This window comes from Mastigoproctus giganteus, chromosome 12, assembly GCF_048544385.1.
Source record: "Mastigoproctus giganteus isolate SK-2022 chromosome 12, ASM4854438v1, whole genome shotgun sequence".
Taxonomy (NCBI): Eukaryota; Metazoa; Arthropoda; class Arachnida; order Uropygi; family Thelyphonidae; genus Mastigoproctus; species Mastigoproctus giganteus.
The window spans coordinates 30,563,813-30,590,728 of record NC_143586.1 but is presented as its reverse complement, the minus strand read 5'-3'; the positions used below and the strand labels follow the sequence as shown (position 1 = coordinate 30,590,728).

Here is a 26,916-nt window from a genome sequence, read left to right as displayed (position 1 = left end):
ACAATGGCCACTGACAGCAATACTACGTAAGGTACAAAGAAATAAAAATTAATAAATAAATATCTCCCCCAACTTAGATTTGGTTTCCTCACCAAGCTTAAACGTCAGTCTTGTTCTTTCGTTAATATGGATATAGTGCCATAAGTCAAAAAGGAAATATTTTTTAAATTTGATAAAGAGGAAATAAGATTTTTTGAAGATGAGGGAATGGGGGGGGGGGGGGTAAACTGCAACTCGTCTATAACTATTTCAGTACAATAGCACCAACCTGCATAGAATCCAAAAAGACGTTTTCTGCTGCTAATTAAATATGTACCAAAATTAGATCCAGTTTAAAAATATCACTATTGACTGCTTATGTTTCTTAAGAGCTCACTTTATTCGGACAGGTAGTGTGGATGCTTAGACATAACCAAATTTGCAGTTTCAATATGTATATTTTTTTGTTTTTAGAATAACTATGTTTAATAATTTTTTGTTAGAATATTTATTATTGTAATAAAAGTTTGATTTAAAGCATGAATTCATGTAATTGCTTGATTTTTCCTTACTTTATTGCACATTCTAATTGCCATCAAAATTTATGGCGAAAGATGTTTTTTTTTTTTTTTTTTTTTTTGGAATACTGGTATTAAGATTTTGACCAGTATTGTGAGTGCTAGTTACTGCTACCCATACAGAGTACTTTGCATTTGTTAATGTTAAACTTCAGTTGCCACTTCTCAGCCCATCTGCCTAACTTTTCTAGATCCTGTTGCAGTAGCATACTGTCTTTACTGTCATTCACAACCCTGTCAACCTTTGTATCATCTGCAAACTTGGACATTAAGCCTGATATACCTTCATTGATATCGTTGATCAATACTCAAAACAACAATGGGCTCAGCACTGAACCCTGGGGGACACCGCTAATAACATTAGTCCACATAGAGCAGTGTCCATTTATTACCACTCTCTGCCGTCTCCCACCAAACCATCCCTTTATCCACTGCAGTAACTTGCCCTTAATGCCATACTGCTCCAATTTATACAGCAGTCTTCGACATGCAACAGTATCAAAAGCTTTCCCGAAATCCAAGTATATGATATCAAATTTATTTTTTGCATCCAGTTCCTTTGTGACCACATTGTAGTATCCATCAAATTGGTCAGAAAAGGCTTCCCCTTAACAAACCCATGCTGTCTGAACTATTGCTGCTGTCTTGTCTAGGTGATCCCGTATCATATCTTTAATCATTATTTTCCCCAGAACAGAAGTTAAACTAACAGGTCTATAATTATTTGTCACCCCCTTTGTGAATTGATGATACATTTGTACATCAAATGTATCATCAATTAGTCCATAGGGACCTCCCCTGACTCTAAGGATGCTCTCATAATTATGGCTAAGGTTTGCTTACTTCCCTTGCTGCCTCCATTATAACTGGATAGATTCTATCTGCGCCGGTGCCTTTTTTATGTTTAATTTCAACAATTTCTTCTCCACTTTGCTCTTTATTACAAAATTACTTAGCTCCCTGTTAGAGTTTGATACACTTCTGGCATTTACCTCCTTGAATAACTCCTTATGTGTGAATGTAGATGCAAAAATATTCATTTAGTTTGTCAGCTACTCGAGCAGGATCATCAATAGTCGAACAGTCTATGTTAAGTGGACCAATCTTATTCATCCCCTTCCTTCTAGAGTTTACATTAGTAAAGAACTCTGTTGTTTTTCTTTGCATCCTTTGCCAAAGATTTCTCGTAAACTGCCTTCGCCTGCCTAACCTACTGTGTGACTAGATTACAGACTAGCTTATATCTGCCAAAGGCTTCTGTGTTGCCCGATAATTTATATGCATCCGATGCATTTTTCTTCTCTGCCAAGAGCCTCATTAATTCATCCAACATCCATTTAGGCCTGAACCTTGAACAGTATTTCTTAGTTGGTATGAAACGCCTAGTAGCCTCCAAGATTAAGTCCTTGAAGGCTTCCGATTTAGAATTCACTGTTGGTAACATCATCAGTTGATCCCACTGCAGTCACCTTTACGAAAACAAAAACCCTTCCCTTTACATTTGATGGTAGTTACATCTTTAAGTAAATCCCACATCAGTACATTGTGATCACTGTCACCTTTTCATTCCTTTATGTGCAAATTGCATGAAAAATGCATGAATAATCACTGCTGATAATCAGATCAAGGGTATTACTCCGTCTGGTTGCCCCTTGAACACACTGCTGTAGAAAACAATTCTCCAATAAATCTAAAAAAGACTTCCTAGCGTGCAAGTGAACAACCAGTTCCAGTCAATATCTGGAAAGTAAAAATCCCACTTTACAAGACATTCTGATTTACTGGCCCATTTATTTCTCTGCACAACTGTTCATTGTACTCATCAGAGTCATTAGGCCTATAATATACTCCTACTTTCATTTTCCTTTTCCCAGTGTCTATGTCACACCAAACAAACTCAACATTGCACTGTCCAACCATATGAACTGGATGCACTTAGATTTTATGTTTCTTAACTAACAGCATAACACCTCCTCCCTTCCTACATTGTCTGTCTTTTTCTGAACACATTGTACTCCGAAATTCTAAATCTGCACTGCTTATATCTGTATGACACAATGTCTCTGATATCTCAACAATATCAGCCTTTGATGTCTTGATCAGCACTTCAAATTCATCAATTTTATTTACCATACAGGAACTCCGACTTATGTAAGGGTTACATTAAGCAGAAAGCTACGTAATTCAGAATTTCCCCCCATGATTGTGCAGCACTCGCTGAACTGATTGCATCAAAAAAGAAAATGTTCCACGAACATGTAAAAAGAATTAATTATTGTGCTTATTCAGTTTTTTTTTATCTCATGCACAGGAAAAATTACAAAAGCTTGCAATTCAAAAAAATTTCAAAATTATAAAATTACAAAAAAAAAGAGAGGAGACAGGCATAACATCAGTAAGTTTTACCTCTCGAGCATCATTGTCAGAATCGATGTCTTCAGATGATAAGTAAGCCACAGTGGAGGTTGATGGCTGTGGAGATTTAGAAGCCGCTCAACCTTACGAAAGAACATATTAATGGATGACTGGACGGTGGCTTTTTTCTTTTCATCATAGCATTCTTTGTTGCAAGCAAGCATATCATTCACCCCTCTGTTAACTTTTAAGAATCATTCGCTGTCAGGATCCATCTCCTCAAACCTCACCATTGCTTATGCAATTTCACAAAATGCCATTGCCATCTCGTAGTTTTGTAAGCATTTTCTTTTTTCACTATCGCTGACTGCAAGAGAATGCTTTGTTCGTTAGATAATTCCTTCTCTTCTTTCTCTATTAATTCCTCCACGTCTTCGGCATTAACCGCCAACTGAAGTAGCTCTGCAACCTTTACTATCTTATCTGTAACCATTTCATATGATTTGTCTTTTTCAAATCCTTCGAAGCCTTCTACATGCCATGGGCATATTTTCTTCCATATGCCATTTAAACAACTTTTAGTAATTTCTGCCAGGCCTTATTAATGTTTAAAGATGGTTTGGTAAATACAGGTAGTTCTAAACTTTACGAGTTAATTCGTTCCTAGCACGCACTTGTAAAGTGGGAATTAAATCCCATAGGGGTTACATTGTCAACAATGAAATTAGTTAGCTAATTAGTTTGTTTAAACGATTGATTTATCGAAAGAAATGAAAGCGTAGCCTGTAAAATCAAGCAAATTATAATAGAGAAATTATTTATAACTTACAAATGTTAAAGAATGTTTATTCTTCATCATCATTATCGACTAAATGCACACTTGTTGATCGCTCATTACTGGCACGGCACTCATTGATTTGTAACACAAGGAGTCGTCTTTTTCAGAAATGTTTCAAGAGGCGTTTGTTTCCAAGATAATCTTCTCTTTCAATTATAAATTTCATGATTGCATGCAAAAGCATTTTTTAATGGCACACACACAAATTGCAACTAACAAAATTCGCGTGGATTAACAAGTTTACGAAGCTTAAAAAAAAAAAAAAAAAAAATGAAGAGAATGAAGAGAAGATTCTGAAAATTTATTTATGTTTTTTATACGATTGAAGATTTCAGTAAAGGAGAAACACATTTCACCATAATAACGTAAAAAACCACACAATTCCAGCTATTGGTATTTTTGCAAATGCAATAACATAGTTTACCACCCGTTTATAATTGATTGCACTAACCCAATAAACTGGAAAGCGCAAATTGTTTTTATTGTTTTATGGTAATGACCTCCAGAAATGTGCTTTAGAAAAATATCACAAAGGTGTTTAAAATTGATTCTTATAACGGAACATATGATAACGATGAAAGTGTAGTGCATTTTAATGATTTGAATTGGTAACTAATACAATTTACAAACCACATTCACGACCTTTTATATGGCCTTAAGGTCATACTTGTGACCTTAAAAATGACATTTCAAAGATAAATAGCTTAGTTATACAACTAAAATTTCAACTTCCAAGATCTTGAAATGAATTACCAAAAACGAGTGTCATTGGGTTCACATTATGATATTTTAACGATACGATGGTGTCTCTGGAACTGATTAATATCATAAAGCAGGGTACACTGTATTGTATAGCTACACACGTGGTTTGGAATGCAGTATTTATAAATGTTTAACATTTATTTTTTGAAATTAATGTTCATATTTTCAATTTTTGTTGATACTTGGGGGAAAAAAAAAAAAAAAACTCGTAAACCCGGTAACTTGTAAAGCAAGAACTGCCTGTATTGTAAGATTTCCAAAATTCTCTTAACGTAAAATTTTTCTCGTCTACTGCAGACAATGCCTGAGCAAATGTTGTGTGTAAATAGTATGCTTTTAAATTCGAAATAACACCCTGATCCATAGGTTGGATGAGTGAAGTCATGTTTGGTGGTAGAAATATAATTCTCACATTCAAATTGAAATTATCTAGACGTAGGATGTCAGGGAGCATTATCTAATAAAAGCAAAATCTTGAAAGGAATGTCGTTGTCTTTCCAATATTTTTCAACCTCGGGAATGAAGCAGCATTTAAACCAATCCTCAAAGAGAGAGATATTGTTATGCCTGCGCTCTGTTTCGATCGGAAATGCACAGATGGGTGGCTTTATTGATGTCCTTAAATGCACGAGGATTTTCAGAATGGTACACAAGCAGTGGTTTTAATCTGTAATATCCTGCTGCATTAGCCTCAAGCAAGGGTATGATCCTATCTTTTGATGCCTTGAAACGTGGCATTGTATTTTCCTCTTTGGCAATGTTCGATCCGGAATTTTTTTTCCAATACAGAGCAGTCTCATCAACATTAAAAATTTGCTGCGTTGAATAGCCGCATTCATCAATAATTTTTTCCAACACATCACAAAATTTTTCTGCAGCTGCAGAATCGGCACTGGTGACTTCACTGCATACGTTAACGTTGTGAAAACCAGCGCTATGTTTCAACCTATTAAACCACCCGTTGCTTGCCACAAACTTGGGTTGGGGTTCGCCGTACTTATCCTTAATATTTTTTATAAATACTTCTTGCTTTTGCTTGAATGGTCATTAAACTCAGGGGCACTTGCTTCTGAATCTGATTTTTCATCCATATTATTAACAGCTGTTCCATCTTCAATATAGCACCCAAACGCTGTTTTGTGATCACTATTGACCTTAAGAGTATTGGTCCTTTGACATGTTCTTTTATACACGCAATGTCCTTTAAAATAGTATTCACTGTTGAAGCAGCTAGACCTAATTATCTTGCAATAGATGACAAACTTTGTACTGCTTCATACTTTTTAATCATTTTCATCTTCATTTCTAAATCAATTTTGTTTCGTTTCCTGGCATTACCACCACTTGCACTTTTCGTCGGTCTCTTTCCCTTCATCATTGTAATACGTAAATAGGAACACAGTTCACCATAGTGTTAAAACCCATGCAAATGCAATAAGAGATTACTATCTGCTTATAATTAGATGCACTAAGAAAAGTCCAATAAGTGCAAATTGTTTTATGGCCATGACCTCCAGAAATGTGCTTTAGAAAAATATCACAAAGGTGTTCAAAATAGATTCTTATAACGGGAACAAATGATAACAATGAAAGGGTAGTGCAATTTCCATTATAAATATGACCTTTTAGAGAGATAAATAGCTTAGTAATATAGCGAAATTTTTGACTTCCAAGGACTTGGAGCGAATTACAAAAAAACCACAATGTATTATTGGGTTCACATTACTATATTTTCATGATACCTCCATTTATTCCTACGGGATACAAAATACGTTTCCACGTTTTTTTTAGTTTGCACTGGCCGGCAAAAGCTTACGTAAATTCGAATTCCCATAAGTCGGGGAGTTCCTGTACTTCTAGCATTAGTGTACATACAAGTATACATGCACCTGTTCTTACTCTTAGTTACCCTAACACAACCCATGTATTTACTTGTTCCATGATTACTCCCAGCAGCTCTTGAAGTCCCCAGGAACTTGCTCTCTAGGCTGCTGCTCATCACAATAGAAGCAGTGCAAGAATCACTTTCGCCTCTGCCTGCGGCTACCGTTAATCTTTTAGTCTGTGAATCCCCCAATCTAGCAGTTTTCCGACCCACCTAACACTGCCTCGATAGCATCAGGTGCAAATATTCTTGCACCCTTTCTATTTAAGTGTATCCCATCCTTTATGTGTATTTATGTTAAATTTGCATAAAATTATTGCATGAATGGTTTTTTACACTCACAATTTTGTCCACCTGACCAATGAATACTGAAAGGACAAGGTAGCATTCTAAACACATACTTTAATGTGGCTTGTTAAAACAACATTCCAGAAAAAATAAAACTTCCAAGAAAATAAAGTTTTTAGTGTGATTGATAGTAGATTATAAATTACAAAATCTTTCAGATTAATTACTGTTTAGATTTTTGTTCAAATATAAATTTGAGAACTCAATACCAGTGTGGCCAATACTAATTTTGAATACTGATTTATGAATTTCCAAAAATACTCTTTTAACATTTTCATTAAGTGCTGGAATAACCAACAAAAAAACAGATAATTTTTCACTTTCCAAAGTTCATTAATGAAATAAGTACAAACTTCGAAAAAACAATGCTCACCGACTGTAACAAGATCTCTTATGCAGGCCTCATATGATCGATATTACTGTTAGTATTTTTCATTACTGACAGTATTGCCCTCACACATTGAGGGTCTTCTTTCAGTATGAGTTGTGCTCTCCTCAGGAAAAGCACATATAGTGTAGTACAAATGGATAATAAACAAAAAGCTCATGTTGCTATTATTTTATCTTTAACACTAAAAAAGCAAGTCAAAAAGAAGTGATGGCTTAAAGAATGGATAGACAAATGTAATCAATATACTCATTTAAATCTTTTAAATGAAATAAGATTGACTGGCATGAAGAATTTCAAGAATTATTTCTGAATGAATTAATGAAGATGTTTACCAGACACTTTTGAAGATGAGTAGGAAGACAAACAAACATGAGTGTATTTCAGAAAGCAAAAGACTAGCCATCACCCTTCAAAGATCCGAAATTTTCTACTATGTAAAGCTATAATACCTGCACTAAGAATGTATAAAGACCATATTCAGGTAAGAAAAATATTTAATTAATTCAAATATATTGTACATACATGGTACTGTAGAACAATGTTTGGTTTTTTAAAATAGGTATTACAAAAGCTTTAAATATGTTCCAAGTCATCTGCACGATAATCAGTAAAATAATTTTGTAATGTCCGTGCAGTTGAAGTTCTAGTTTGTCCAATTTGGTCTAATGATACAGATCAACTAGGTGCATCCTAACCAGGGCCGCCGCAAGTGGGTAGGCGAGGTAAGCGTCGCTTACAGACAGCAGTTCAAGAGAGTGCCGAAATTTTTTTCAATATTGTTTTCTGATTTATTAACGCTTATCAGTATTCAACATTTAGGGCGGAAAATTTTATTTTGCTTACTGGTGGGCACATGGGAAAGCAGCGCTGCTGATCCTAGCTTTGAGATGATGGGGTTGATACATGACTGATGGGTTCATTAACTTTTAATGAATATCTGTTCAGACTTCCAAGCTGAGATAAGAATAAAACATTTGCCTTTTTGGCAAACAGTTTTTTATCTGGTGCCACAGTTTTCAATTTTGTAGCCCAAAATATTTGCTATATCTAGATTTTTATCCTGTTTTGAGAGATAACCAGAGGCAAGGGAGAGTAAATCTTTTGGAATTTCCAGTTGATTTAGTTTTCTTGGCAATGGGGTAACAAAAACCAGCATTTCATCTTTATTTTGCTCTTTGCTTAGCAAAAAGAACCAATGTCATTGGTTCTGTTCGCTAAGAACCATCATTGTTTATCAGAAAATAAATAAATAAATAATAAATAAACAAAATAATTGTGTATAATTTTAGTTCATATTTAAAAATTAATTTATGATTTTTTAAAATAGTGCTCCAGTTTTGTTTAGTTTCTTCTAGAGTTTCCAACAACTTTTCAACAGTGGCAGGATATTGCTAATGATTTTGGATCGAAATGGAACTTTTGGGACTACACTGCTGTTATTGACGGAAAGCATGCTAGCATTAAGAAGCCACCAAATTCCAGTTCTGTGCACTACAATTACAAGGGATCATTCAGCATAGCACTGATGGATGTAGTAAACAAATTATGAATTCATCATAGCTGATGTCGGAGCAAATGGATGTGTACCAGACAGAGGAGATATTTACTATACAGGTTTTGGGAAGTGTTACAGAATAGTCCATTAAAAATTCCATCTCCGCCTTGTTTGCCAAATACCCATGAATCCGTTTTTATTTGTTGCTGATGAAGCTTTTTATGAATGCAAATCTCATGAACCCATACTCATTAAATCAAATCTCATGAAACCACAATTAAAACGGGGAGGTCCATCAAGCTGTCAGCTGCCCAACTCAAAACAACAGAGCTCAATCTTGTACAACATAGCAGCAATCTTCACTACAGAATGCACTAGTCCCACAGGAGCTAGTTATTGTTGGCAACTCTATTGTCAGGAAAACGGGAAATATGTTGGGCAAGGATAAGTGGAATAGCACCAGGGTATGTCTGCCAGGGGCAAAAGTAGCTGACAATTGTAGAGCAGATATCTTTTAAGGGCACTAAAGGTGATATTGTTGTACATTTTTGCACTAATGATATTAAGAGTAAGATGTGAGGACTTACTAAACAAGTACAAGGCAATGTTGGCAAAAAGTCAAGAGTTAGAATTGCATTTGAAAGTGACTACAATTTTGCCCAGACATGATAGGAGGGAGTATATGTTGAGAGCCTTATCAATAAATTCAGCCATGGAGAGAATGTGCAAGGCTCAAGGTGTCATATTTTTCACAACGTGGTCTGTGCTTGTTAACAGGAGAGACTGTTTTTACAGTGATGGGATACGCTCGAATAGAAGTGTATCACACCTGAAATCCCAGACACTTTGCTTTCCAGGCTGCTGCATGTACCAACAGTAGTAATGAAAGAATCACTTTCATCTCTGCCTGCAGCTCTAGTTAAACTATTACTCTGTGTATCCCCCAAGCCCTGCTGTGGTTTATCACGGAACGATTGAATACATGGGTTGTTAAGATAAATAAGAGCAAGAAAGCGTGCATGTATACTTGCACATACACTAATGCTAGGAGCAGCATAAATAAATTTGGATGAATTTGAAGTACTTATTAAGTCATCGAATGCAGACATCGTAGGAATAGTGGATATGTGGTGTCACTCGCGCATTAGCATTAGTAAAGGCATACGATGCAAGAAAGCAAGCTTACTGCCTTGAATCTATTTAAGCTATCAACTTCTACTTAAGCTATCAACGACAGAGGGAAGTTTGTTCCAGAAATCAACCACCCGCCGGCAAGTCATGTTGAATTTGAATATGAAAAGTATAAATAAGTCATGTTGAATTAGAATATGGGGAGTATAATGTATACAGGAAGGACAGACAGGACACAAGGGGTGGAGAGGTTATGCTCTTAGATTAGAAAAATATTAAATCTAATGCAGAGCATCCAGTTGACTTGGGTGACGAGTGCAATGTTGAGTCAGTTTGGTGTGATAAAAGCACTAGGAAAACAAAATTGAGTAGGAGAGTTATAGACCGAATGACTGTGATGAGTATCCAAACAACTATACAGGGAAACAGTGGACCAGAAAATCAGAATATAAAGGGTAAAGGGAAAGGCTTTTGCTTTCATAAGAGTAACTAAAGAGGTCTCAGTTTTTAAATTGTGTGAAGTGGGACCAACTTATGATGTTACCAACATCAAATTCTAAATGGGAAGTAACAAAAGAAGCTACTAGGCTTATCATACCAACAAAGAAATACTGTTCAAGGCTTAGACCGAAATGGATGAACTAGTGAGGCAAGTGGCAGAGAAGAAAAGTGCACGGGATGCATATAAATTATCAGGTGATAAAGAAGCCTATGGGTACATATAAATTAGTCTGTAATCAAGTCACAAAGGAGGTTAGGCAAGCTAAGGTAGATTACACTGGTCAACACATAAAAATGTTACGAAAACGAAAATACCCAATCTTGACTAATTTTATGACGATGAACATGAAAATCACATTAAAATTTATCAATTGGTCTCTTGTTTTCGAATTAGTTGAGGTCTCATTATTAGCAAATTACTGTACATTATCAACTACAGCTCTCGGCAAAATGAATGGCAACACCGCAGTTTCAGTATCACCACCCAAATATACTATCTGCAATTCGTCCCATGCCTCACAGTGAAGTACTACCTATTCCTGAACTACCCGACACAAAGAAGTACAGCAGCCGTCTACATCAAGGGATCCACCATTTTGTCCAAACTTTTATCCTTCTGACCCACATAAGATCACAGAAAGTGAGCTGAATGACCTGAATGATCCATCAGGGATCTTGAACTGACGAAGAATAAAGCAGAACTTTTGGCCTCAAGGCTACAACAGTGGAATCTTCTAGATCATTCTGTAAAAGTGACAACATTTCGTACTCAAGATAAAGACCATGATAAATTCTATCAAACAGAAGATGAACTCACTGTTTGTACGGATGTTGAGGGTCTAATGGCAGCAATGAACACGAGGCACATTCCCGAGACTATTTATAGACGCTTCTAAGGTTAGTCTTAAGGTCGTGTGATTACACAACGGAAATATGCTACCTTCAATACCTCTTGCATATGCAGTCCACAAAAAAGAAACACATGCAAACATCCTCCTAGATGTACACTATCAGAAGCATGAGTGGCAGATATGTGGTGATTTAAAGATAATCGATATTTTATTAGGAATACAAAAGGGTTACACTAAGTATCGTTGCTTTCTCTGTGAGTGGGATAGTAGGGGGATCAAAAGGCAACATGAGTAATCACAGACCTGTTAGCTTAACATCTGTTCCAGGGAAAATAATGGAATCACAGGTCAATGAAGTAATTATTATTATTACCAGGCACATGGTGCAAGAAAGCCTGAGGCTTATGCTGCACCAGCCAAAAAAAAAAAAAAATTCCCCGAGTTACCCTGAGAGAGAGAGAGAGAGAGAGAGAGAGAGAGAGAGTCAGAAGTAGAAGGGAATCACCAAGGAGAAGAATGATGATATCCAGCTGGGGCAGCCTTGTCTAACTGATCTGATAGGTTACTGTGATGCAGTGACTAAGGAACTGGATGTAAAAATAATTTTGACATAATATACTTAGTTTAGGAACTAAAAATAGTATTGAAAGTTTGAGAAAGCTTCTGATACTATTGCACATAAAAGACTGCTGTACAAACTGGAGCAATGTGGCATTAAGGGCTAGTTACTGCTATGGATAAAGGGATGGTTAAGTGAAAGGAGACAGTGGTTATCAATGGACACTGCTCTTTGTGGCCTAAAGTTATCAATGGAGTTCCCCAGGGTTCAGTGCCGGGTCCATTGTAATGTTTGCAGATGATAAAAAGATTGGCAGGATGGCTAACGGCAATCATCAGGGTGAGCTACTGCATTTTGGAAAAATTGGGTTGGTGAGCTAAGAAATGGCAGTTGAAGTTTAACATTAACAAATGCAAGGGACTGCACACAGGTAGAAGTAACCCCAGAGTGATTTATCAACTGTGTGGTACTACACTCAGAGTAGTGAAGAATGAAAAAGACCTGGCAGCAATTGTGCAGTCAGAAAAGAAATTCTCTGAGAAGTGCAGACATGCTGCCAGGACACTCATGGGTTTTGTCAATGATATGGAGAAACTTTACTAGCAGGGATAGGGAGATGATTATCCCTTTATATAAAGCAATGGTCCAGCCACATCTTGAGTACTGTATACAGGTCTGTCTGGAGGCCTCACTTTAGGAAATTCAAAGAACTAGACAAATTCTTGGAGGGTACGGATGGGTGAACTGTCTTTTTTTGGATGATACTGTATAAACCTGTTTCTTGCATCATTCGCCATTACTACTACTACATACAGTCAACAAGACTTAACAAACAACCAGAGTATTTTTAACTACCATTTATTGCATGCACACATTGTAGAAAACGCTTTTGGGATTCTTGCTGGTAGGTTTACAATATCTCAAAAGCCAATAAACCTTAGTCCACAAAAGGCGACAGCTATAACTTTAGCATGCTGCTATTTATATAACGTTCTAATTCAAACAAGATCTCATGTTTATTGTTCTAAAAGTGTGTTACTAGAAGAAAATCTGGAGACTGCTGAAATTATTCAAGTTAGCGAGAAAACAGAAAATTTATTAATGCCATTAAAAAAAATTCAGTCTATACTGTTTGTAGGGACAAATATTGCTCTTACTTGTATAAAGGAGGACAGGTTCCATGACAAAAAAAAAAAAGTTGATAGGTACAAACTGAACTAAAATTGGACTGACTCTAGTTTCATGGACCTGTATAATTATTGTTTGTATAATTATGTATTTGATTGTATTGTTTCTACGTTGTTGGTAATAAAGTTGAAAATAAAGAGAATACTTTATATCTAGGTCTTCGTTCATTGATGATCATCCCTCCACAATTTTTTCCAGGTCTGAGAAAAACAAGCTCATTGAATATCCAAGATGATGGCACGTATACATATCCTCTGCCCCTGTACCACTTTGCTTTGAATCCTGAATTTTTAAAATTCTTTGAAGAAATTTCTTCTCAGGTCATTTATTTTCTTTTTCACATCTTCCATAGCAGCAGCCTGCTTTATGGCCTTAAAAGTTTCTAGTAGCTTCTCGTAAGCAATATTACACTTATCCTTGTGTGAATACCCCTTGCTATGGATATCCCATAGTTCTGGTAACCCGAGATAAACAGAAATTAAGTATTTCAAATTTTCACACTTGCACTGATGAACACCTTCCATGATTCCAAAAGCAATACTGACATGATACAGGCAGTTCTCACTTTACAAGTTTTTTTCCCCCAAGTATCAAGTATCAACAAAATCGAAAATATGAACATTAATTGCAAAAAATGAATGTCAAACATTCATAAATACTGCATTAAAAACCACGTGTGTAGCTATACAACACAGTGTTACCCCACTTTACAATATTAATCAGTTCCAGAGACACCATCGTATCGTTAAAATATCGTAATGTGAACCTAATCACACATTGTTTTTTTGGTAATTCGTTTCAAGATCTTGGAATTTCAAAATTTCGCTGTATAACTAAGCTATTTATTTCTCTAAAACGTCATTTTTTAAGGTCACGAGCATGACCTTAAGGCCATATAAAAGGTCGTGGGCATGGTTTGTATATTGTATTAGTTACCAATTCAAATCATTAAAATGCATTACACTTTCATCGTTATCATATGTTCCGTTATAAGAATCAATTTTAAACACCTTTGTGATATTTTTCTAAAGCACATTTCTGGAGGTCACTACCATAAAACAATAAAAACAATTTGCATTTTCTGGTTTATTGGGCTTTTCTGTTACTGCAAGCAATCATAAACGGGTAGTAAACTTGATCTTCTTGCATTTGCGAAAATAATGATAGCTGGAATTGTGTGATTTTTTACGTTATTACGGTGAAATGTGTTTCCCCTTTACTCAAATCTTCAATCATATAAAAAACAAATTTTCAGAATCTTCTCTTCATTCCTTTTTTTTAAAGCTTCGTAAACTTGTTACTCCATGCGAATCGTGTTAGTTGTAATTTGTGTGCGCCATTAAAAAATGCTTATGCATGCAATTGTGAAATTTATAAGAGAAGATTATCTTGGAAACAAACACCTCTTGAAGCATTTCTGAAGAAGACGACGACTCCTTGTGCAACAAACCAACGAGTGACGAGCCAATAACGAGTGATCAACGAGTGTGCATTTAGTCGATGATGATGAAGAATAAACATTCCTTAACATTTGTAAGTTGTAAATAATTTCTCTATTATTATAATTTGCTTGATTTTACAGGCTACGTTTTCATTTCTTTCGATAAATCAATTATTGTTTAAACATAAACTAATTTCACTGTTGAGAATGTAACCCCTATTTTTAACCTTATGTCTATGGGAAATAAATTCCCGCTTTACGAGTGCGCGCTAGGAATGAATTAACTTGTAAAGTCGAGAACTTCCTGTACTATCAAGTATGCCCCTCACAGTCAGTGCTGCCATCAGTATCCCACCACTTGCAAATAGTGACACGTGATATCTGAAATTTTCAGTCTTCAGCATAAAGTTTTCCTACTATCAGTTCATCAGTATGAGGCTCACACTGAATATTATTATTATTATTATTATTAGCCACGTGGTGCAAGAAAGCCTGAGGCTTATGCATCACCAGCCAAATAAAAAATTCTTGAGTTACCCTGAGAGAGAGAGAGTAGAAGGGAATCACCAAGAAAGAGAAGAACGATAATATCCAGCTCAGGACCCTGGGTGTGCCAAGCCCATACTCCCCAGATGTAAGCCCCTGGGGTTGCTGTCAGTATTCAAAATACTGACAGTAATACTGAATGTGTGAGGCATTAATCCATCACTCCACTTTCTCAACTTCAAAAATGGAATTTTTATGCAAAGAAAACTGACTAAATAATAAGTTTTCATCGATGTGTAATTCCATACCAATATTTTTACACATATTTGGTATGCCCTCCCAAATTGGCCACCTATTCAAAACTTGAAGTTATCGAATTCATTTTTTTTTTAAAGTACTAGTATTTACAAGTCTTTTATTAAGCATCAAATATTTTGCCTTTAAAATATTTCTTTACTCTAAATTTGTGATCAGTTAAAATTTTGCAAGCACCTAAGGGAACAAATTTTTTGTCGATGTGTAATTTAAGCATTTCATGAAAATTAATTATTATTATAATCACTCTTATACCATGTGAAATTAATAATACAGTTTATTAAGTTCATAGCACAAACCACTATACATTTAAGGTGACGTTTCAGATATCTTACCAATACCCATCATCAGACTATGCTGTTAGGGGTAGAAAATAGAAAGGGTTACAATTTGGGGAACGTTTGTAATTAATTATATTCCAATAAATATTAATTGTGGCTGATGCAATCTAAAGGATTTAAGTCTGAAGTAAATAAATACGGATAAACATACATACAAATAAAATTAGCATTAGCAGGAACATATAATGCAAGAAAGCAAGCTTATACAGCATCAGCCAAATAAAAAAAAAAGAAACTTCCCATTTTACCCTAATTCTTACCTGCTGTCAGACTCATGTTTGCCGATGCTTCCAAAACCTAATGTCCATACTGGCAAGAGGCGCTGCCAACAGTTAATTTACGGGTGAGGGATTAAATCTATTGACCAATAGTGAGATACCAAGTTTTCCCATCCTGGATCCAGTAGTTCTTGTTGGAGTGGAAGCCTAGGGCAAACTTTACCCTCATACTCCGATCATCTGTGGTTGTTGTGCAGGCTGGTTCTGGGGGTCTGGAGGGGGTTGTATGTGAGCTGCTTGTCCAGATATCTGGATATTTTCTTTGTTTTTTCCTATTTTTACACTTCTATTTCCTTGTTGAATCGATGGAAATACTGAGGGTTGAATTCAATTACAGCTAGGCCACGCATAACGCGAGTTCGATTAACGCGATATTCAGTTAACGCTATTTGAAAAATGATACCACTTTTCACTTTACACAATACAAATTTCCAGTTAACGCGATTTTTTTTTATGCTGCCTGCCTCGGTGTGTTCCATCAACCATTGGAAGAATATGTGTTTGTCTCCTGCTAATAAAGTCAATGCACACTTGTATAAAAATTCAAATTTTTAAATAAGCCAGATGAAAATGTTACCGCGAAGGAGATAACGGTAAAAGAATTAGATGAAATCTTTCGTATCGCATAGAACCTCAAACAAAAGGTTTGATGTTCTCTGTGATATTTATTTCGCCAGGGCCCAGAGAAGATTGTTGTTGGCTATTGGAAATTGACTGATGAAAAGAGAAAGTCAACACTGTTCAAATATTTCCGCAACAGTAATTTCTTCATTGTGTATTTTATGTCAGAGGTTCCCAAAGTTTCTCGGTTCACGGCACCTTTAATGTCTCAGTAATTTTTTCAAGGTGCACCCAGACCAAAAGAAATACCTAACAGTTTCGTTTAGTAGTTAGGTCCAAACAACTTAATAAGAAATGCTGAAACTATAAACTACCTCGAGCTAGTAGTTCGCACGGTGTCCGACAGATGTCGAGTATAGCTGTTTCCCTCAAAAATTTAAAATATTCCGCGGTGCACAGTTTAAGAACCGCTGTTTTATACAATAAACATTTAATTCCATAATATTTTCATTATCTTTTACATTATAAACAGTTAAAAAGTTATTTAAAAGATATTTTTAAAATTCTTTATGGACATTCCAGAAGGTCAAGGACCAATTATAATTTTTCCTATTGGTTATGATATTCGATTAATGCGTTTCCGTTTTGCTGGACGAATTAATTGCATTAATCGAGGCCCACCTGTACTTGTCTTTTTGTTAATTGATGAGGCTCCCAACATTTTTATGAAGAAGGCTTCTTTAAATTTTCTTCTGTTGTACTGGTTGTCCATAGAGAGGATTCTAGTATTGTTGAAATCCCATGTGTCACCACACTAGAATGCATGTGGGACTGTGTCGGATTTTAGGATTCTTCCATACTGTACATCTTTTTTATGTTCTTTGATTTTGCAGCTGAGTCTTCTATACAATTCTCCTATGTATGTACCCCACACTTGCAGTCTATTTTATAAATAGGTTCTCTAGGGTTGTTGGTGTTATCTGGCTCTTGTTTTAGGATCTGCTTAACTGAGGCCAAACTCTTGAAAAAGGAGGCGATTCCATATGGTGAATCCATTTCCATTTTGGTTGTCTAATGCATGTAACTCATGACCTCTTTTATGCAATTTTCAGAACATTCAATTTTAAGTAACAGCTTATTGAATATGATCCAAGCATATTATACATAAAATGGAAGTAAGCTTCATTTAAATGATTTAAAAAATATATATTTACAATAAATTTCAGCAGCTTTTCTTCTACAAGGAAAAAATGCCTTTGCACTTCAAAAATTAGCATTAGTACTGGCATATGATGCAAGAAAGCAAGATTATAAAGCATCAAGCAAACAAAAAAAAAAAAAAACTTTCCATTCTATTCACTCCAAAAGTTTGTCCACTTCTTCCTTGAATTTATTTAAGCTATCAACTTGTACAACAACAGATGGAGGCTTGTTCCAGCAATCAACCACTCGCTGGCTAAAGGCAAATTTCACACATCTATTCTGCAACTGTCTACAAATTGTAGAATAGATGTGTGACATCTATTCTACAATTGCAGAATAGATGTCACACATCTATTCTGCAAACTTGAATTTAGGCCCCTCAAGTGCGTAATCTGATTAACAGGAAGAATCCCATCAGCATTGAGTGCTCAATCCATTCAAAACCATAGACACCTCAATCAGATCACCTCACAGGAGCCTAGTCTCCAGATGCTGCAATTTGCAAAACTTAAGCCTTTCTTGGTAATAAATTTTTAACACTTGATCAATTGCTTGGTATAAATTTGATCAGCTAGTTTTTAAGTATGTTAACTGGTTATATGTTACATCTAAAGAAAAATTCACAAAATTAAGAAGTTTAATGAACTAGTAATAAAAACAACGTTGCATCCTTGAGCAAGATTAATGGAGACTGTAAGGCAGATTGTCTAACTGCACAAAACATTATATGCCCACATGAAATTTTCACTTTTATCTCACATGAGGGTGCTATGCAGATTAGCACAGTAAGTACAATCAAAATATGCATCACTAATAACTTTTATGGATAGAAGGAAGAAGAAATATATACTTAGCTGTCATCCTTATAAGATGTGGCTATTAATGCAATCACACAAATATACTGAAATATTTCATATCTTACAAGTTATCCCATTCAAAATAATCGACTTGGGCTGTGCCCCCTGTTCCATACATTTATTCCAAACATATCTGGAAATCATCTTCTGTAAGCCCTTTTAACATTTCAGTCTTTGTCTTCAGTGGACTGAAAACAGGTTTCCTTAAGTACACTTTTCGGCTTAGGGAGGAGAAAAAGTTGCAAGTGGCTAGATCTACTGAGTAGGGTGCACGTTCACTCATCACAAACACACACATATGGTGATTTATTCTTTGGCCAGAAACTAGCAAACAGAAAGCACTTTGCGTGCTGGAGCACTGTTTCATGGAGTATCGAACCATCTTGCCACAATTCAGGTATCTTTCTTCATATTGTTTCAGAGAGACTTATCAGAACTTCAATGTAGTATATTCGACTGACAGTCTGATTTGGCGGGACGTAATAATTCCTTTAATATCGAAGAAAATAAGAAGCATGGTTTTCATTTTTGATTTCTTTGCTTTTTTTGGTCTGAGGAATCGTTTTGTATTCCACTGCATACTGTTGTTTAGTTTCTGGATTATATTTGGAACAGTAAAATTTCATTGCAAGTAATTACAGTACTCAGAAAGTCCAAATCTTCAATTTTTTTCAAAACATCTTCGCAAACTTGAAGCCTCCTCATTCTCTGATCTTCATTCAACAAAATTTTTGGCACCATCTTGTTTTTCTTGTGCCTAAATTTTTAGTTTTCTCGTGCCTAAATTTTCAGTTATAATTTGTCTAACTGTTTCTTTGTCTATATCGAGTTCTGACACAACCATTCTAATGCTTAAACGAGCATCACTTCTAACCCATGTCCAGGCCAGCTGAAACCCTATGTGCTGCCAGTAAGTGAAATCAAATTTGCCGTCCCAAAATATTTGGATTAAAAAATAAAATAAGGCATAAATAATTATTAATTTATTTAAAAAGAAAAGAATTACAACATATCTTACATATAATATGATGAAACAACAAACAAAAATAACAAAATCATTCTGAAATTCTGGAAATAAACTTTAAATTCTAAATCACGGTAATCCTGTTCACAATAATAAAATAAAAAAGGAAAATTATAATGTTAAAAAAATTTGTTACCTTGTTTTAAAATGTGCAAATTTATTAATTATTTCATTTGTTTATTTTGTTTTCCAAAGGATCATTTCCTATTGAAATTATTGCCAAATTAGAGTCATTATTAAGATATTGTCGAGTGTAAATAATTTGATTCATTTTAATTTTGAAAAACTCCATTCACCTCAGGCAACTAAAACTGGAAAAGTTACAAAAATTCTTAAAGCAACTGCTACATTTGGAAAAGTATCTGTAAAATCGTTTCTAAAAATATATTGTAAAACTTCCAATGGAGTAATATTGTCTTTAATATAAATTTGAAGTACTGTACTCTAAGTTCTTCAGATAATGTTAAACCATCAATATCAGACTCATTACAATCAATGTCACTTAACTTAAACAGTAAATCTTTGCAATGATTTAATGAATTGTCATCTGACCATTTTTTAATTCAGAAATATAAAACATTTCTCCATGTTCTTTCATTTTTGTAAACCTTTCAGTTAAGGAGAAAATTGTTGTAATTTGAAAGAAAAAATTAATGTTGAAATTTTGTTGCGGATCCTGAATAGCTTCATCTCTATTTTCATAATCGAAATGATTTTTTTCATCATTTCCTTACAGCGCTTAATTCTGGAAATGACACTTCAATGCCAATGATAGTAGCCATATTTTTTGGGCTGCTTCCTCTGTTCTATTTATTTTAAAAATTCTGTGATATTTTGTACACATTCAAGAGCTTCGTGTATATCAGAATTCTTTTTTTTGGGAGCATTTTACTTACCAGATTAATTTTATTTAAAATATCATGCCAAATTATAATTGAACAAAAACTTATAAGATGTTATTTTTAAGGCTATCGATTTAGCACATTTCCTTGTTGTATCTATATCTTTATTTTCGTCTTCAGTGATTATACCAAAATATGTAGCTTCTCTAGTCATTTCTAGTATTTTATCTGTAATATTTTGTTAAATTATTTCAATAATTTCATTTTGTATTTGATCACCCAAATAATGCACGATATTTTTCAATTCAGATTTCAGAATACAGAGAATATTTTCTGCCATAATTGAATCAAATTCAGCAATTGTTTCACTAAGTTCTAAAAAGTTACCATTATCATTTTCATATAAATCTTTTGAAGATCTCCTAAATGCTATACATTGCCTTGCTAAAAATAGTATCGTATATATTATTCTAGCTGAACTCCAGAACATGGGTATCTCTGTTGCAGGTGTGGTCAAAGAAGGGAGTGATTTTCCAGTTGAGTTCTATGATTGGATTTTTGGGAATGAGTAATTTACTTCATTTTGCGTTTCTGATTGTTTGATTGGATTTCTGATTCACTTCTGATTTTAGCAGGAAATGCAAAATTATCATGCTGTTATTCCATATGCAGAAGGATGGATGTAAGGCTGTAATTGAATGGTGTACGAGTGTGAATTTTATACCTTTGGAATGCAAATGTTTTCAGTGTGGATGTTTGACTCCCGCCCCTCCGTAGTCAGGGGCGGGAGTGCAGTAGCACATGCTCCTGGAGTAGACCAGGGTTTAAGCCCCTGACTGCTAAATATGGCCGATCTGCCAACCTGCACTGGACAAGCGTGGCAGATTATGGTACAAATTGGAGCAGAATAGTATTAAGGGTAAGTTGCTACAATGGATAAAAGGATGGTTAAGTGCGAGAAGACAGAGGGTGGTAATCAATGGGTGCTACTCTTCTTGGACTAATGTTATTAGTGGAGTCCCATAGGGTTCGGTGTTAAGTCCACTGTTGTTTTGTATATTTATCAATGATATTGATGAAGGTATATCAGGCTTAATGTCGAAGTTTGCAGATGATACAAAGGTTGGCAGGGTTGTTAATGACAGTAATGGCAGTGTGCTACTGCAACAGGATCTAGATAATTTGAGCAGATGGGCTAAGAAGTGGCAACTGAAGTTTAACCTTGACAAATGCAAAGTACTGCATATGGGTAGAAGTAACCCCAGAGAAATGTACCAACTGTGTGGTACTACACTTAAGGTGGTAGAAAATGAAGAAGACCTGAGAGTAATTGTGCAGGCAGATATGAAGTTTTCTGAGCAAGGCAGACAAGCTGCCAGGGCAGGTCATGGGGTTTTGTCAATGATATATAGGAATTTTGCTAGCAGGGAAAAAGGAGGTGATTATCCCTCTGTATAAGGCAATGGTCAGGCCACACCTTGAGTACTGCGTACAGGTCTGGAGGCCTCATTTTAGGAAGGATGTAGATTTACTTGAGCGTGTACAGAGAAGGGCAACAAGATTGGTGAGGGGAATGAAGGGATCCTCTTATCAAGAGAGGCTTAAGTTCTGCAAATTGCAGTGGCTGGAGACTAGGCACCTGCGCGGTGATCTGATTGAGGTGTATAAGGCCTTGAATGGGTTCAGCACGCTGAATTCTGATGGGATCCTTCCACTTGTTCAGATTACGAACCTAAGGGGGCGTAAATTCAAATTAAGAAAAGACAGCTGTAGAATAGATGTGCGGAAATTTGCCTTTAGCCAGCGGGTGGTTAATTGCTGGAACAAACTTCAATCTGTCGTTGTGTAAGTTGATAGATTGAATAAATTTAAGGAGGAACTGGACAGGCATTTGGAGGGAATGGTGTGATTTTTTTTTTTTGGCTGATGCTGCATAAGCTCATACATTTGCTTTCTTGCATCACATGCCACTACTACTACTTCCCTCAAAATGGCTGCAGTTTACCTTTTTTTTTTTTTTTTTTTTTTTTTACCAGCAGGCATGCAAGGACTGCTTAGGCGAGGGTTTTTTTTTCTCCCCAAGTTGTTTCTTGATGATTTGGTGTTTTCAGAGTAATTGTATGAGTTGTTAGTATCAGGTTCTCTTTATACTAGCGGGGGTGTGGGGGCAACTGGGCCCAGACAAAATCCCCATAGGACAAGACCAATTTGGACAAAACCCTCCCTCGATTAAAGTGCAAAGTAGGACAAAACCCCCTCGGACAAATTATAACAAAATGTTCTCAGAGAAGTGTTCTTTAAGTGTTCATTCTTAAAGAACTAGAAATACTGTAATAAGAATAAAAATTATGGTTTAAACACTTCGTGTTATTATTTGTCCATGGGGGTTTTGTCCAAGTGAATTTTGTCCTACACGTGGGGACAGCAGCCTCCAGAAAAAAAAGCATTTCTGTTGACGCACGTGAAATCGCCTAGTAATATACGGGGGAGGAAGAATCAGTGGTTGTATGTTAATTTTTGTTAGCAGTTTAAAAAAAATTGCCATTTCTTTTGTCATTTCGGCTCTGACATATTGAGATGTAACGTGTCATCCCCCAGTAACATGCAGGCAAAGAAGAGAGGGGGAAAGCAATGAGTGGGGGTGCCTTCACATCCTATCACTGCCTTCTTCCTCTTTCTCACTGAAGTACTGGGTTATATCCATGTTCTGGATATAACCCTGCAAAATATAAATATGAAACATGGATTCAAATATTAAGCAAATTAACAAGTCTGCAATTTCATGTACTGTATTTATTTCAAATTATTTTTCTATCGCATTGAATGCTGGTATATGTTAACCAATCAGATGACCAGCGCAACTTCTGGGTATGTGGGACAGGCAGTTGGATAGGTTTTACGAGTACCGCTATGTTGCAGACTGACTAGTAATCCCTTTGGTAGCAGCACTAATTGCCTGAAGGCCAGAGGTGCGAACAATGCATTCCCACTTGTCTCTCGTAATCTGTTAGTTATGTGGAAATTTTCTTTGTTCTACAAAACTATTTTAAATGTACATAATTACCAAGGGAAATTAAAAAAAAATTTTTTTTTGGTGCTCTCCTGAACTGCCGCCTGTAAGTGACACTTACCTCACCTACCCACTTGTGGTAGCCCCTGCCCATGTCCTCATCCAATCCACACTTTCATCAGTTTTCATGGATACTGGATGTTGGCAGCATTACTAGGGTATGTGGTGCTCGGGTGCGAACTGAAATTTGGCATCACCCTTTAAAATTTTCTTCATATGTGTATGTAAGTTTCAGGTTTTCAGGCACCCCTTGAAAGTTGCCGCCCAGGTGCAGTGCACCCCTTGCATCCTCAGAATGGCTGGCCCTGCTGGATGGCTTCATCATTCATTGTCTTCCACATTCTTTCTTCTAAAAATTTTTTATGCCATTCAAACACACAAGCTCTTTAATAGCATCTTCCCCATAAACTTAACAACTCTTAACTATCAGCTGGATTTTTTTTTTTTTTTTTTTTTTAGTTTTGTAAAAAATCTGAGCTTCACTCATTGTTCAATTCCTTTGTCATTTTTACAGCCAACTGCAAAAACACAAGGTAGGGAAAACTGGTCTCACTGCCAAGTGAACAAGCATGTTTGAATGTGACTTGGCAGACAACTACAGAAAGGTTCAAGATTAACTGCTGTGCTTTTTTTTTTTCACAGGTGGCACATGGTGTGTAGTGGCTGTGTACAGTCTCGTTATTTAATAGCCACATCCTGTATTTCCTTAAAATCAGCTCTGGTGAATACATGCATGTGATTTTTCCAGCACTAGAATTATGAATGTCTTTTGGGATTGAAAATGAAAATAGCAAACCACTATATATGAGGCCTCCGAAGTTTCTGTATATCACCGACAAAACCCCATGAGCCATCCGGGCAGCGTGTCTGTACTGCTTAGAGAATTTCATATCTGACTGCACAATTAACCCCCCCCAGTCTTTTTCATTTTCTACTACCCTGAGTGTAATAACACACACAGCTAAGTTAATCTGGGATTAGCATGCCTTTTCTTGATCAGCTCACTGACCTAATTTTTCAAGATCTTGTTGCAGCAGCATACTGCCATTACTATTGTTAAGCACCTTGCCAACCTTGGTATCACTTGGGTTGTCCCTGATAGCAAAATTCCTCTATATCCTTCACCCAACCCCATGAGCTGTCCTAGCGACCTGCATGCCCTACTCGGAGCATTTCATTTTGCACTATACAATTACTATGTTCTCCACCATCTTGGGTGGCACATCCAGGGGCATTCCTAGGGTATGTAGTGTCCGGGTGCCAATCGAAATTCGGCACCTGGGTGCCAACTGAAATTTGGCAAACCCCTTTAAAATTTTCATCATGTGTTTTTTTTTTTTTTTTTTTTTATGAAAACCCCAAACACGAGAGGTATTAGAACCTATAGTACTTAGTACCGTGCTTGGGTTGGAGGTTGAGAAGATGAAAGATTTTTGTTGACATTAGACTTGAACTTCTGTAAACTGTAATTTTTCAGAAAATATGTATGAAGGAAGGTTGTTCCAGAAACCGGCAGTTGAATGAATAAATGAGGAAGATGAAAAGTTGGTTCTGTGAGTTTGAAGTTGGACAGTATACGGATATTGGCTGGTCGGGACACATGTTCGAACTGTTTTGAAAGAGAGAGCGGGAATTATAGAAGCGAATTCAGAAGAAGAGTGCCCATGGAAGTATCTATAGAAAAGGCATGCAGCAGAAACAGCACATCTATGAGACAGCGAGTGGAGAGACTCTGTTAGAGGAGTCATTAATAAACCTAACTGTCCTCTTCTGAATGGAATCTAGAACACAGAGAGATTTTGGGGGCACCACCCCAGATGTGGGTGCACCACCCCATTATATAATATTTGCCCAAGATATTTGCCTAATATTTGGTCAGGCCACACCTAGAGTACTGTATACAGGTCTGGAGGCCTCATTTCAAGAAGGATGTAGAGCTGCTGGAACGAGTACAGAGAAGGGCAACAAGATTAGTGAATGGAACAAAGGGGTGCTCTTACGAAGAAAGGCTTAAGTTTTGCAAATTACAGTGTCTGGAGACTAGGCACCAGCGAGGTGATCTGATAGAGGTGTATAAAGCCTTGAATGGTTTAAGCATGCTCAATGCTGATGGGATTCTTCCTCTAGCTCAGAAAAATCACCTAAGAGGGCATAAATTCAAATTGAGGAAAGACAGATGTAGGATAGACGTGCGGAAATTTGCCTTTAGCCAGCAGGTGGTTGGTTGGTGGAACAGACTGCCATCCCTTGTGGTGGAGGTTGATAGCCTAAATAAGTTTAAGGCTCAGCTGGACAGGTATTTTGAACGAACAGAGGGGTGAAGTGGAAGTGGTTTTTTTTTTTTTTTTTGGCTGATGCTGCATAAGCTTGCTTTCTTGCATCAAATGCCTCTACTAATGCTAATGCTAATGTGGGAACAATGAGCATGTGTAAGTTTCAGGTGCTTCTGGAACGTTGCCGCCCGTGTGCAGTGCACCCCTTGCACATGAGCTATGCCATTATATAATATTTGCCCAAGAACTGGACAGTGCATTTATAACTGCCCTCGGTTCTTTGCAACTCAACCATCCCTTTGTGCATAGCAGTAACCTGGCCCTACTGCCACATTGCTCCAATTTGTACAGCAGTTTTTCATGGGGATATTCATAACCAACAGTTACAACAGTGAACCCAGTGACAGATTTTTTTTTTTAAATACTATATTCATAAAATATTCGACGATTTTAACAATCGCGTTTTATAGCATGTCAATTCGAGACTTTTAAATGTTTATTTTTATATATATTTTTTTAAAGGAAATTTACTGACATGCAGAATATCAATACCGAAACTGGGTGGAAGAAGCACACATCCCATAAATAAATGGATAACTAATAATTAAAATCTAGATGGATACAACTAATAAATAAAATGGTAATCAGTGAGAACTTTTACATTTGCACAAAAGAAAGAAGCAAGAGTAAAATTATTTTCGTACCAGATCACTTCTTAAAATCATTCAACAGGCTAAAAATTCAGTACGAGTGTCGCGAATATCAACATGATCAACAAATTTCTTCGAAACAAGCAAAACAACACAAGAAACAAAAAAATTACCTCGTCCTCTTCCTCTACCCCTTCCTTTACCCTTTGGCATACTTAATACAATTTCAGTGAATACTCAAAGCATCTTTCAAAACTTAATTATTCTTGCAGATAACATGCACCGAAAGTTAAACTGAGCAAGTCGAAACCAAAACCAACTGTAAGACAGGGGAGGAAAAAAAAAACACAACGTCCACAAATATAAATACGCAGCGTCGTTTATACCAGCTACACTACATTATCTTATCTAACAATATTACAATATTATTATTTACACTTTCGAACTAACAAAAATAAATAAAATGTCACGAGATAACTGAAAAACATCATTAACAAATTAAAAAAAGAATACAAGAAAGATATACATTCGCATATTTAAAAGAAAAACGAAACTTAATTCTTATTGTAGTAAGGTTTTAGGAGCTTAAGCGACTAAGGCCATATTGCTTAGCGTATACTGTCTGTAAATTGCGTGTGTTCTGAGCTCGATTTTCTGTGTATTGCACGAAAACCGAAAGTTTCCGGGAGAAAAAAACATGTCACTCGCTGAGAC

The 26,916-nt window shown here is 36.0% G+C and overlaps 1 protein-coding gene across 1 annotated transcript in view; it reads right to left on the bottom strand.

The window, feature by feature from the left end:
* Positions 1 to 26,462, bottom strand: part of LOC150076842 (protein argonaute-4-like) — a 51,861-nt gene extending 25,399 nt beyond the window's left edge. The window contains exon 1 of the mRNA XM_090385700.1: positions 26,376 to 26,462. Coding sequence (XP_090241826.1) covers positions 26,376 to 26,415 — 40 coding nt within the window. The 5' untranslated portion in view covers positions 26,416 to 26,462. The remainder of the gene's footprint in view (positions 1 to 26,375) is intronic.
* Positions 26,463 to 26,916: the final 454 nt, after the last annotated feature.